The sequence below is a fragment of the Cimex lectularius genome, unplaced genomic scaffold (assembly GCF_000648675.2).
Source record: "Cimex lectularius strain Harlan isolate CLEC.00 unplaced genomic scaffold, Clec_2.1 scaffold86, whole genome shotgun sequence".
Taxonomy (NCBI): domain Eukaryota; kingdom Metazoa; phylum Arthropoda; class Insecta; order Hemiptera; family Cimicidae; genus Cimex; species Cimex lectularius.
The window spans coordinates 1,694,069-1,706,060 of record NW_019392763.1 but is presented as its reverse complement, the minus strand read 5'-3'; the positions used below and the strand labels follow the sequence as shown (position 1 = coordinate 1,706,060).

Sequence of the window (11,992 nt, the reverse complement as noted above, 5' to 3'; positions counted from 1 at the left end):
GAGCTGATATGTTTCTTAAACGTTAGTGTTTTAGCTAGTATGATGCCCAGATATTTGACTTTGTTTTTGATTTCTATCACAGTGTTGTTTAGTTTGATTACTTTCATGTGATCTAGCTTTCTTTTCCGTGTAAAAGTGACTATAGTTGTTTTGTTTGGGTTGATCCCCAAGCCTGCACTTTTACACCATTCTTCTGTGATTTTCAGTCCCTCTTGGATTATGTCACAGAGGGTTTCCTCGAATTTTCCCCTGGCTGTCAGGACTATGTCATCTGCATATCCCTGACATTTTATTCCTGAGCGGTTCAGGGTTTCGAGCAGTTCATCAACTGTTAGGCTCCATAAGAGAGGTGATAATATCCCTCCTTGAGGACATCCTTTTGTTGTTCTAACTTCTATAGTGTTTATTCCTATATTTGTTTCAGCTATTCTAGTTCTTAGAAGTTCTCCAATCTATCTAGATGTGGTTTGGTCTACGTGTTTTTTCCCCAGGGAGACTTCCATTGATACATGAGATGCATTGTCGAAAGCTCCCTCAATATCGAGGAACGCGCAGATTGCTATTTCTTTTGTTCCCAGTGTTTCTTTTAGGTCACTGGTTAGTTGGTACAGTGCAGTTTCTGTTGATCTTCCTGCTCTATATGCATGCTGACAGTAATGGAGAGGCTTGTTTACCAGTGCTGTCGTTCTTATATAGTTGTCTATCAGCTTTTCAAGGGTCTTTAATAAAAAGGATGTTAAACTGATTGGTCTGTAGAATTTGGGGGATGTGGGGTCTCTTTTCCCCATTTTTGGTATAAACACCAACCTTGCCCTACGCCATGTCTGTGGTATATAACCTAGTGCTAAACTGCTTCTATATATTCGTAGCAGTGTTGGAGTAATTATATCCATTCCTTTTTGTAACAGGATGGGAAAGATTCCATCCGTTCCTGGTGCTTTGTACGGGCTGAAAATGTTAATCGCCCAGAGGATTTTCTTCTCTGTGATTATTTCAGCTGCTTTCTTCCAATTCTCTTTCTTGGGATTGTCTGCTCTCACATTTTCTGGGGAGATGTTGTAGGTACTGCCTGGAAAATGTGTACTTAGAAGGAGCATTGCTTTTTGTTGCATGTCTTCTGTGTATTTGCCTTCTGTATTTCTTAGGGCCTTACCTGAAATTTGGTGTTATCCATCATTTTGGTCTGCTTTTCCTTGCTGGGTTGTTCTGCCAAACATGTTTCATCATTTTGCATCTTCAGTGTGTCTGTCTTAAATTTATACTAAAATACACCTTAAATTTGGTGTAGTAAGATTAAAATGTATAAGAAAACTTTAATAGGGAATGAAATAATAATGCAACGGTTTTATATATTTTAGGAGAAGATATAAGAAGAGCTTTAAGATGGTCTGAAGGCCTCGATAATGTCTTCCAACAAAATTACCTTGCAGATCCTACCATTTCTTGGCAATATTTCGGCAGCCCTACCGGAGCTCTACGTCTCTATCCAGGTTACTTTTAAAACACTTGCAAATTATCAAATTTACCACCAAGTTTTTTCTATTTTATTTGTGTTTATTCCAGCGTTGCATTGGAGGAAGCCAAGGCATCCTGACCATGTTGACACATTCGACTGCCGGACACGTTTTTGGTACATTGAAGCTGCAACATGTTCCAAAGATGTTGTCATACTTTTAGACAATTCCGGTTCGATGTACGGAATGAGGAATACAATAGCAAAACTTACTGTTTCAAAAATATTAGACACCTTTAGCAATAAAGATTTTATTAATATTGTGATTTTCAACACTACAGTAATGGAAGTTGTGCCTTGTTTCCCTACTGATACGCTTGTCCAGGTGTATTATAATAAATTAAATAAAATTAAAGTCTTTAACCATTAAAATGTTTTTCAGGCGACACCAGAAAATATTATGACTTTTAAAAGAAGTTTAGATAAAATAGAACCTGAAGGTAAAGGAGATTTTCCAGGAGCTTTTGAATTTGCATTTAAACTTTTAGCTAAGGTATAATTTTTAAATTGACTTTTATTTGGTAAAAGGTTTAATTTTGTTTTGTCTTAAGGTAAGAGAGAATAAAACATGCGAGGAAGGTGTTTGCAACCAAGCTATTATGCTTATAACTGACAGCATACCTGAAAACTTCACCTTAGTCTTTGAAAAATACAATTGGTTTGATAATCGTACGCGTATACCTGTCCGAGTCTTTACATATTTGATCGGGCTTGAAGTCATGAATAAAAGAGAAATCAAATACATGGCGTGCATGAACCGAGGTTATTTTTAAACTATAAAATATTAAAATGTTTTAATATTTTGAACATTGCATTGATTTAGGCTACAATGTACATATAAAGTCATTGGAAGAAGTTGGGAGTCAAGTTCTTAAATACATTCCTGTGATTGCAAGGCCAATGGTGCTCCAAGAAGTTGAACATCCACTGACATGGACGCATATGTTCACAGATGGAGCGGTACATTATTTAAAAAATTTAAGTCTTCATTTTATATTTATTTTTTTAAACTTTTAGGGTGACCCTGATGAAGATGATGATCTGGAAAATGATGTCAGTGAAAAAATTCAGTACAGATTCATGACTTCTGTTTCAGGGCCTGCGTACGATCGAGCTAATCTAAAAAATAATGAGGTAACATCATTTTACATTCAATTCCTACTCCAATATAATTAATCTCTTTTCTGTTCATGTTCCATACAATTATACATTGCATTTTTTAAACAATAAAAATTGCAGAAATTATTTATTGATTTGTCAAAAACTAGCTATGCACTAGTTTTTCAGTTATGTTTTTTATAAATAGACACAAGTTATCTTCATGAAGTTAAACAGATTGGATTTTAGTCAATTCAGGCTTCCTTACTTGGCATTGCTGGAACTGATGTTCTTATATCAGATATAAAAGGTCTCACAGTACCTTACAAGGTAAAAAATATTGTTGAAAATTAATTTTAAAACATCACTATCATCTATGTGATTTTAAGATAGGAGCTAACGGTTATGCGTTCCTCATTACAAATAACGGATACTTGATGTTTCACCCAGACTTAAGGCCTCTTGTGAGTTAACATTTTATTTTATTTTTAATTTAATTTACGGTTTTAACATTTTAAATGGACAACTATAGCATAACGGCTTGAAAAAACGCAACTACAACAGTGTCGATCTCACTGAGGTGGAATTTTTAGATGATGATAATCCAGTTGCAAGAGATCCAAGCCCAGAAATACTCGAGGTAATGTAAAGTCATAATTTTACAGCATGAATATTTGGTCAATTGAATATATTTTTCTATACATCTCTCCACACAGTTTTCTGATTTTAAAAGAATTTGCGTAAAAAAAATAAAAAAGTTAAGGACAGGCACACTTGGAAGTCCAGTTTTGATCTAGCTGAATAAGTTCGCATATCAGCCAGAATGATTTTATATTATTTATAAAATATTTGTATTTCAGTTAAGAGAAGCAATGGTTACAGAAACAGAAGGAAGTCGGTTCGGTTTGAAGATTAAATTTCACTATGACAAAAAGGTATTATTTCCTTTGCATATATGTAATATTGCATCTTTAATTGAAATCTCTTATAATGAAAGCTCAATGAGCATGTTTCTAGAGGCGTGTGGGTGTCGAAACGAGGAATTATTTCTTTGCTGCATTAAACAACACACCTTTTACTATGGGGCTTGTGCTTCCTTACTCATATGGAAATCATTGGATAAAGGCTGGCGATGAAATAATGAAATCGCAACAAATGGGTAAACAATTTTTTTCCTTATATCTGTGTATCAATTTTAGTAATTGTTTTGAATTTTCAGGTATTCCTTTGATCAATCATTTTAAAGGAAATTGGAGAATTCATCCTGAATGGTAATAAAATTTGATATATATTTTTTCTAATATTAACATATAACATTTTTTAGGATTTATTGTGACTATCACAGGACAAAGCTGGTTTTCAGCTCATCAGAAGATAAATTGGTACATTTTCTAAAAATGATGTCAAACCCAAATTGGGTCTGGAAGGAAAAATATTCAAACGAAGAGGAATATTCAATATGTATTACTTCTATTCTACTAAAACGTCATTTTTTCTTCTTTACTTTACTGTAAAATTTTATTTACAGATAACTGCACCAGGCCAGAGGTCAAAGAAGGTGAATATTACTGTAAGTAGACAATTTGAGTTTGTTATTTAAAGTCAACTATGTAAAAATTATATTTACTTTCAAAGGCGATAAAGAACTCTTACAATTGTTGGTTTTTGACGCTAAAGTCACAGAAGGCTCATACAGATCTACAATTTGGGCTGCTAAAAATCGCAGAGAGTAAGCCATTTTGCTTTAGAACAATTAACAGCTTTATTGACACATCTAGAAGGTTTTTGTGATTGACAATGGGATTGGCATTTTATTACAAATCCTGATATTCCATTTCCAGATTTTAATAAGGTCTGGCATCCTTATGTTTCTACCCACCCCTTTTAATGTTATGCTGGAATCCTATTTAACTAATTGATGTTTCAGAGAAAGCTACGGAAAGGAATACTCAGATATCAGATCAATACAACCCAGTGTCCCACAAGGGAGCATTCTTGGTCCCTCATTTACTGCTGACTTTCCTATATAACCCGACACCATCATTACAAATTTAGTTTACACCACATTTTTTTTCTTCTAATCAAATCGCAAAAATTATAGGACAAACCTTGCTGAGGAAAACTGTACCCAGTGTACATTTATTATTCAATCCATCCTAACCCTACTGCCGAAACCATTTCATCACTTTCCCAACTCAAGAATTTCATTAACTCAAAAAACTCTTATATTATTGATTCATATATTTGCCATTTTTAATTAGTTAATATTTTATAAATGTTTAAAGGAAATTAAATATAAACTTTTACTGTTTATACGTAGGGAAGAGTTAGCAGCCAATTTTGGTGCATCGTTGCGTTTTGTAGCTACGCAAAGTGGCTTAACTAGGTGGCAAAATATACCAGATCCCATCGATGATAATGACAAGTTTGTTAAATCCTCTATAATTATTATTTATCTATTTTTTAAAACAAATTTAATTTAATTTAACAGATCTTTTGGTAATGAACATAAAATGGCACTAGATGAGGTTTGGTATAAAAGCGCTGTTTTACACCACCAGTTAGACCCTGAAGCGTTCGTTTTCTCCGTACCTTTTGAATCAGGAGAGACTGAGAATCTGACTGTCACAGCGAGCTATGCTATTTTCCCAAGGGACGGCGGCAATGAAGCCCCTGGTTCTGTCGTCGGCTTGCACATTCAGCATAAAGCTTTATTGAAAAGATTTATGTCAATAACGTCAAACTCTAAAGTACTAGAGTCAATTTAACCTATCTTATTCGTTTATTTTATATTCAATTATTCCAGCAATGTCCGAACTGCCCTACATGTTCATCGGATGAAATAGACTGTTACATCATTGACGGAAATGGCTATATAATTGTGTCTGAAACACTCAACGACACTGGAAGATTCTTTGGAGATGTTGAAGGTGCTATAATGGAAGCTATGGAAGCTAAAGACATATTCAGAAAAATAGATATTTTCAACTATCAAGGAGTTTATTATTTCCCAGTGGAGTCTTCCAGCGGAGTGGACATTTTATGGACGGTAAGATTATGCGCATAAATTTGTTAAATATTTGTTTCTTATTAAAGTTATTTTTAGCCTTTTAAAGTTGTTTTCTTGTTGATGAAATATTTCATTGGAAATCTAATATGGACTCTGTTAGAGAATTCTTTATTTTACAAAGTACAGGCTGAATTTGATGATTATGGTAAGTATATATTAAAGTAGTTAAGAACAATATTGAATAATTTTTTTATTACAGACTACTATAGTGAGCTTGAGTACATACCTGTTGATACTTTCAAAGAGGATATTCCGGAACAGTTCCATACAAGATTGAAAGATGAAAAGCCTAGGTTCACTAGGGAGCCCTGTGATGAAAAAGGTCAACTGTATTTACTTCAGCAGTTGCATAAAGTTGGATACCATTCTGTAGAATCAGCAAACTGTTCTCGGTAAGCGTTTATGTGGATTTAAAGGATACTTGCTTTTACTAATTTTTTTTTTTAATTTAAGGCCATTTCATGTCAAACGGATTCACCATACGAATTTGCTTCTCATTGTCGTCGATGCACTTTATCAGAGTTGTTATCGTAAAGTGAGTGCAAAAATGACTAAGATAGAGTACAATGAATCTGTTTCTCTGAGCTGTCAAAAGCTCAATCTCAATACATTACCAAGAAGAAGACTGTCAGGCTGTTTCAATGCCCATCCATTGGTATATTATCAATTTCCTATCTGAACATAATTTAAAAACTAACTTTTATTACAATTTTAGGAAGCTTTCATAAATGACTGTGGTAATACAGGGCTGTCTATTCATTCCAGTTCATGTTTGTTAATTACGCTCTTACTTTTAGTCTTTCATGACAATTTTTATGCGTTTATTGTTGATCAAATGTTAAATTAAGTTGATATTGAGAAATGCCTTTTTATAAAATATACTTTGATTGATTATTCAATTTTATCTTGTCTTAAATATATATATTTTTTTAAACGCCTCCTCAAAATCCTTCTGTGGCAGAATTAAAGGCAGTAAGTGTTTACATTGACCCTCATTCTAATTCCCTTCCCATTTACATTTCGACCTCAGGAAAAGGAGGACAATGCAGCTTCACCATTCCAGGTCTAAAAACAGGCTTTGTCAGCAAGAACCAGGGATTCACATCATCCCAGGTCTCAAACAGGCTTTGTCAGCAAGGACCAGGGTTCCACACCATTCCAGGTCTAAAAACAGGCTTTGTCAGCAAGGACCAGGGATCCACATCATCCCAGGTCTCAAACAGCCTTTGTCAGCAAGGACCAGGGATCCACACCATTCCAGGTCTAAAAACAGGCTTTGTCAGCAACTACTTAGATCTAAGTCTATATTTGTAACAAAATATAATTTTTTGGCTATTTTTATTTTAATTTATTTCAATCAAGATGTTTTTGTTTTAAGGAAATCCCTAAGACAGCCTCGATGGCTAGCGTAAAGAATAAAAAAGTAACATATAATAATGTACTTGCATTTGTTAATAAAAACTTTTTTTGTTATATAGAAGAGCAGATTGTAAACCCTCCCGTTTTTTCTGCCTGCATGTCTTTCGTCATCTGTTACTATGTTTATGTTAAAGGGATGTTACATCATAAATCTACAATTATTTCAATGACATGTCGGTATTACAACTTTTACCAGTAAATCTCAGGAAGGAATATTATTAAATAGAAGACTGTTTAAAAATGTATATTTTCACAATTTCATAATTTGTTTAAAAAAAAAAAAAACATGTGCATAAATAATATATAAAAAAGAAAAAAAAATCGGTGAAATTTTTAGCATATGGGTACATGGGTGGCCACTATGTACTCTTCAGGTTTCACCAAGATCTCTCTAAAAAAAATTTAAAAAAATGGTTCAAAAATCAAATTTAAAAAAAAATCCACATTAATTCCAATTTACAATCAATTACTTTTGCGGGGGTTTCCAATTTGCCTGTAAAGGTTCTTCAGTCTCATCGACTACCTGCAAAGCCTTAACTATCCTAATAAGCTCATCAGTCCCTCGACCCACAAGTGCATCATTAATGCTCATGTGTCTTAGTATACCTTTGTGATCTATTATAAACTGAGCTCTGAAATCCATATTTATATTTTTTTAAAATAAATTATAAAAGAATGTTGATATTATAACGCATACCTGAGTGAATGTCCGGCTTGGGGTAAATAAACACCATACTTTTTGCATATGGTGTGCGAAGGATCGGCTAAAAGTGGAACAATACTGTTCGGAATGCCACCGCTGTTCAAGGTCATATTTAACCACATAAGATGGGCCAAATGGGAGTCAGTCGAACAGCCGATTACCTCTACATTCATTTCTTTTAACTCTGCCATCCTTTCATTTATAGCTAGTATCTCGCTCGCACAAATTTTGTTGCTAAAATTAAAAAAAAAATAAATATAATTTTTTTTTAAATTTAATTGATTCTTACAAATCTTGTGGATAGAAGAAAAGAATGACATAGCTCCGGTCACGGAAATCCGACAGGTCTATGCTCGTCACTTGGCCGTTTATTACAGCCACACCTCTGAAATGCGGTGCAGATTGGGTAACTGTAAAAACACCAATAAAAAATAATTTTAAATTTCTTAATTAATGTTTTTATTAGTTACATACCACAAGGAGGCCTGTTAATATTTTCCTCGGTTGAATTTGAATTACACATGTTTTCTTTTGTCCTGTTGTTAAAATTGTGAGCGTCTGAATTTCCAGTCACAATCATATCCCTCTCTTCCAACAATTCGTCTTCCTCCTCGTCTGACAAGAAGTCTGAATCTGAATTTTGAATCAAAATTGTCTTATTTGATATGATATTAAATTTTTTTTCTTTTAATGACAAGCAGTTTTGGAATTTAAATAGGCTCTTGTCATGAACTTTTGTATTATTTTTTATATAATGATAAAGTGAAGAGTGGAAAAATAAAATCACCTAGCTGGTCTTCAGAGTCAATTTCTACTTGTTTCGCCTTGGAAATATTTTTTTTCACTTTTCTATATTGCTCTTGGATCGAGGAGTGCCTCACGCTGACACTATGCTTCCTTATAACATTTACATCTGCAGTGATCGTAACGCTGCAGAATTTGCAAAACGCCTTGAATCGATTCGGATGAGGCTTAAGCCAGTCTTCGAATTCGGGTAAATTCTGCCAGGCAGGTCGGTACCTTTGGATCCTTCTTTTTAGTCGCAACCTCCTATTTTCAACACTCCTCAGACTGTTCATACTTTCATTTTAAAACCTGCACATGAAAATTTCAACAAAGAAAATTTTATTAAATGTTGGTTTGATCGTTTTTAGAATGCATCTGCTCTTGTTACATATAAATTTTTTAGGAATGAATTAAAGAGCCTTTTTTTCTTTTTCTTTTTTGTAAATATATTTATCCAAAACTACTCATCTTGAGTTACAAAAAAGTTAAATTTTGATTTAACTAACTAATAAATAAATCTACATTCAACCAGTTTACTGCAAATTCTTATTATTTGACCTAAATTGACACTCAACTGTAATGATTGATTATGTCATGTCATGCATATGACAATAATGAAATAAAAAATAAACTTTATTCTTGGACTTAAAGTCCCTTTGAGTAAATTAATTATGAATACAACGGAAGTTAGAAAGAAAATACACTTCTATATAAATTAAACTAAAATGGATATGATGGTGCTCAGCAGATAGAGTAAGGAAAGGAATTTTATACGTTGGCACATGGATGAAAACATGTTTAAAGGGGATAAAATGTACGAGCAAATTTAACGGGAGTGTACATAGGATCTGAAAGTGATATACATGTCGGAAGAGAAATGGGAAGATAATCTGATAGACAAAGGAGCCAAGGAAGTTTTGCCTGCACTAAAATGGTATAACCACTCCAAGTCGGCGTGCCGTTCTGTCAGACCTCTTTGAGACAAAGATAAAACGTACAAAACAATTGGATTTTAAGCTTATCTTCAAGCTCCCCAGTGAGACCTCTGAACACCTTTAAAACACATCCATGATCAAAGTGGGGAAGAATCCCGGGAATAGTAGGATGCCATGGAAATGATGGAGTGTGGAGAAGTAGCGCCAGATAATCTGGAAAATATTGGGTTTTCAGGATAACATACTGATCAAGGCGAATCCATCCAAGGAAAGGAGGAATGTAGAAGCGAACTTTTCAAACTTCAAATTAAGCCCATTTATAGTAGCTAATTGAGTTTAAATCTTCCGGAGTTCTTAAATTTGCAGCTTTCAGTTAGTAGGTGGGAAGTAAAGTAAATTTGGGAGTTATTATATAATGGGAGAAATATTTTATGGATTTAAGGAATTCATTAAGTAACAAAAAAATAAGTGGAGATAGTTGAGAGTTGAGGGACCTAAGAAATCATGGACTGGAGAGAGAATGGAGGGTTAGACGATAAAGATAGGATGGAAATAACTTGATGATCAGACCGGAAAGATTAGAAACAGGGGAAAACTACTCTAAAAATTACTCGCTGGTGTTTCTTAAGAAGGTATCCTCGCATTTACTCCTCGTCCTGCCGATGCCTTCAAGTCTCTAGCCAGTGGACTTTGTCCCGAATAAATCACAAAAGACAATTAGAGCATTGGACGCTGTGTCAATTATTCGTAAGCATAAATAACACAAATCATTGGAAAATTAAGCAACTGAGTCACAATTCAGATAATTTCAGAAAAGTTTAAGCAGACGTGGTGATTATTACAAAAATGGAATTCAGAAAAAAAATATAATACTTTATTGTTACAATAGTTAGAAACATACACAATTCATAATTAAAAAATTGAAAAAAAGCCTTGAAATTCATAACTTAAAAGATCCAATGAGGCTCAACTCGGCACATGTTTGTGCACATGCAGATTTGAGCCTAAATCCAAATCCAAATCTTTTATAAAGAACTATATTTTATTATTATTTCATTTATTTACTTAATTTTTTTTTTTTTTTGTGCAAAAATAAATTAAATTTTAATTTCATTTTTTTGTTCTTGACTTCCCGCAATGTCCAGTGTCACCAGTAGGTGACAGGTCTTAAGTTTTGTATATAGTATTATTGAAAAAAATTATACATTTATTGTACTATTAGAGTGCCAAAGAAACAGAAAATATTAAAACACTTTATTTTGGCGTTGGAGAGTTAAGCATCCATTTTTGGATGTATCCTTTTTTGTGGCAAGGTGATAAATTTTGTACTAACTAAAATACTAAAAGAAAGAAAAATGCCAGGGTTAGATTGTTGGTGTCACCAACTTCTACCAGGGTTCCATACGCTTTATGCTTTACCTCGCATGAGGCTATGACCTTAAGTACCACCTGACTCTCAGAGAAAATGGCAATCTTCATAGAATGGTGATCCTGGTCTTTTTATTTAAAGTCAAATTTTGTACTAACTAAAAAACTAAAAGAAAGAAAAATGACAAGTTTGTTCCATACAAGACAAGAGAGCTTGGTAATGTAAATAAACAATACATTTTATATCAGGGCAGTTTTGCCTAGTAAAGCACAAAATCTATCATTTCGGGGCTCAATATGATTAAAAATCAATATTAATTTTTATTAAAGAATCATGCAGGTGCTACATAATGGCGAAACATATTTAAAACGTTTTGTTTACCTCGAGTATGTTAGACCCGACGTCCAAACAGAACAAAATCATCCATTCAGTCGACAAATGGGTCAAAAAAATAATATTTTGCCTTTTTTGAAGAGATATTTTTGAGATACTCACTTAAAAAAAAAAGCGAGTGGATTCTTTCTTCTCCTTATTTACACGACCGGCTAGTTAAAAACTAAATAAGAAATTAAAGAAAAACAAAACGGTTCCAGTGTTCAACGGAAGAGGGAATCCACATCTGCCCACTGCATAAATCCCTAGCATCATAACAGTACTTGTCCGCCTGTTTTTGAAAACGTAAATTCATAAAAATACTTGGATGAAGTTAAAGCACTCTGCAACATTAAAAGTGCCCAAATACCATTCTCACAACAACAAAATTGCCCATTCACCATTCTCACAACAACAAAATTGACCAAGCACTATCATCACATGAAAAGCTATATAAATACATAGTACATAGTTATATATAGTTTTTTAAATGTATTATTTCTTTACAATATAATCAATGTGCAACTAAATTATGCTTTTGTATCATCACTTTCACTGTCCCAACACAAGCAACCAGGCATTCATCTATGTTTAGTGTACCTTTTTGTAAAACAATTATTTCACAACAATAATATTCAACAATAAATAGAATAATGTGAGAAGAAAATAAGATATGTACAAATATTGTTTTTTTTAATTTATGTTATTTTTTGTGCCTTGTTAATTG

The 11,992-nt window shown here is 33.4% G+C and overlaps 2 protein-coding genes across 4 annotated transcripts; one reads left to right on the top strand and one right to left on the bottom strand.

Annotated features, from left to right (window-relative positions):
• Positions 1-1,333: 1,333 nt before the first annotated feature.
• On the top strand, positions 1,334-6,585 carry LOC106673486 (voltage-dependent calcium channel subunit alpha-2/delta-3-like; the record flags this gene model as incomplete). Its single annotated transcript, XM_024227446.1, has 22 exons — positions 1,334-1,490; positions 1,564-1,838; positions 1,896-2,006; positions 2,065-2,275; positions 2,337-2,473; positions 2,531-2,647; positions 2,861-2,941; positions 3,001-3,075; positions 3,144-3,251; positions 3,472-3,546; positions 3,629-3,770; positions 3,831-3,882; positions 3,936-4,072; positions 4,140-4,181; positions 4,247-4,340; positions 4,932-5,036; positions 5,103-5,361; positions 5,418-5,660; positions 5,718-5,826; positions 5,881-6,073; positions 6,135-6,336; positions 6,397-6,585. Coding segments are annotated over 22 exons (3,057 nt in total), but the record flags the coding sequence as incomplete, so codon positions are not given.
• A 774-nt stretch (positions 6,586-7,359) lies between these two features.
• Positions 7,360-11,529, bottom strand: LOC106673489 (peroxiredoxin 1-like). 3 transcript variants are annotated; one of them, XM_014405635.2, is made up of 7 exons: positions 11,275-11,508; positions 8,591-8,898; positions 8,278-8,436; positions 8,093-8,213; positions 7,798-8,037; positions 7,571-7,732; positions 7,360-7,491 (listed from the first exon to the last, which is right to left on the bottom strand). In XM_014405635.2, exons 2-7 carry the CDS (start codon positions 8,880-8,882, stop codon positions 7,434-7,436), a joined length of 1,032 nt encoding a protein of 343 aa, XP_014261121.1. In that variant the 5' UTR covers positions 8,883-8,898; positions 11,275-11,508; the 3' UTR covers positions 7,360-7,433. The 3 variants fall into 3 exon arrangements, with proteins under 3 accessions (XP_014261121.1, XP_014261122.1, XP_024083201.1); XM_014405636.2 differs by having other exon boundaries at positions 7,361-7,491; positions 11,389-11,529; XM_024227433.1 differs by having other exon boundaries at positions 7,402-7,491; positions 7,561-7,732; positions 11,389-11,529.
• Between the last annotated feature and the right edge of the window lie 463 nt (positions 11,530-11,992).

Coding starts and splice junctions, on each gene's coding strand:
- LOC106673489 (XM_014405636.2), bottom strand. CDS start 8,882: ATGAACAGTCTGAGGAGTGTTGAAAATAGGAGGTTGCGACTAAAAAGA. Junction 8,437..8,590: donor TGACTCTGAAGACCAGCTAG/GTGATTTTATTT, acceptor TTCAAAATTCAG/ATTCAGACTTCTTGTCAGAC. Junction 7,492..7,570: donor AATTGGAAACCCCCGCAAAA/GTAATTGATTGT, acceptor AATTTTTTTTAG/AGAGATCTTGGTGAAACCTG.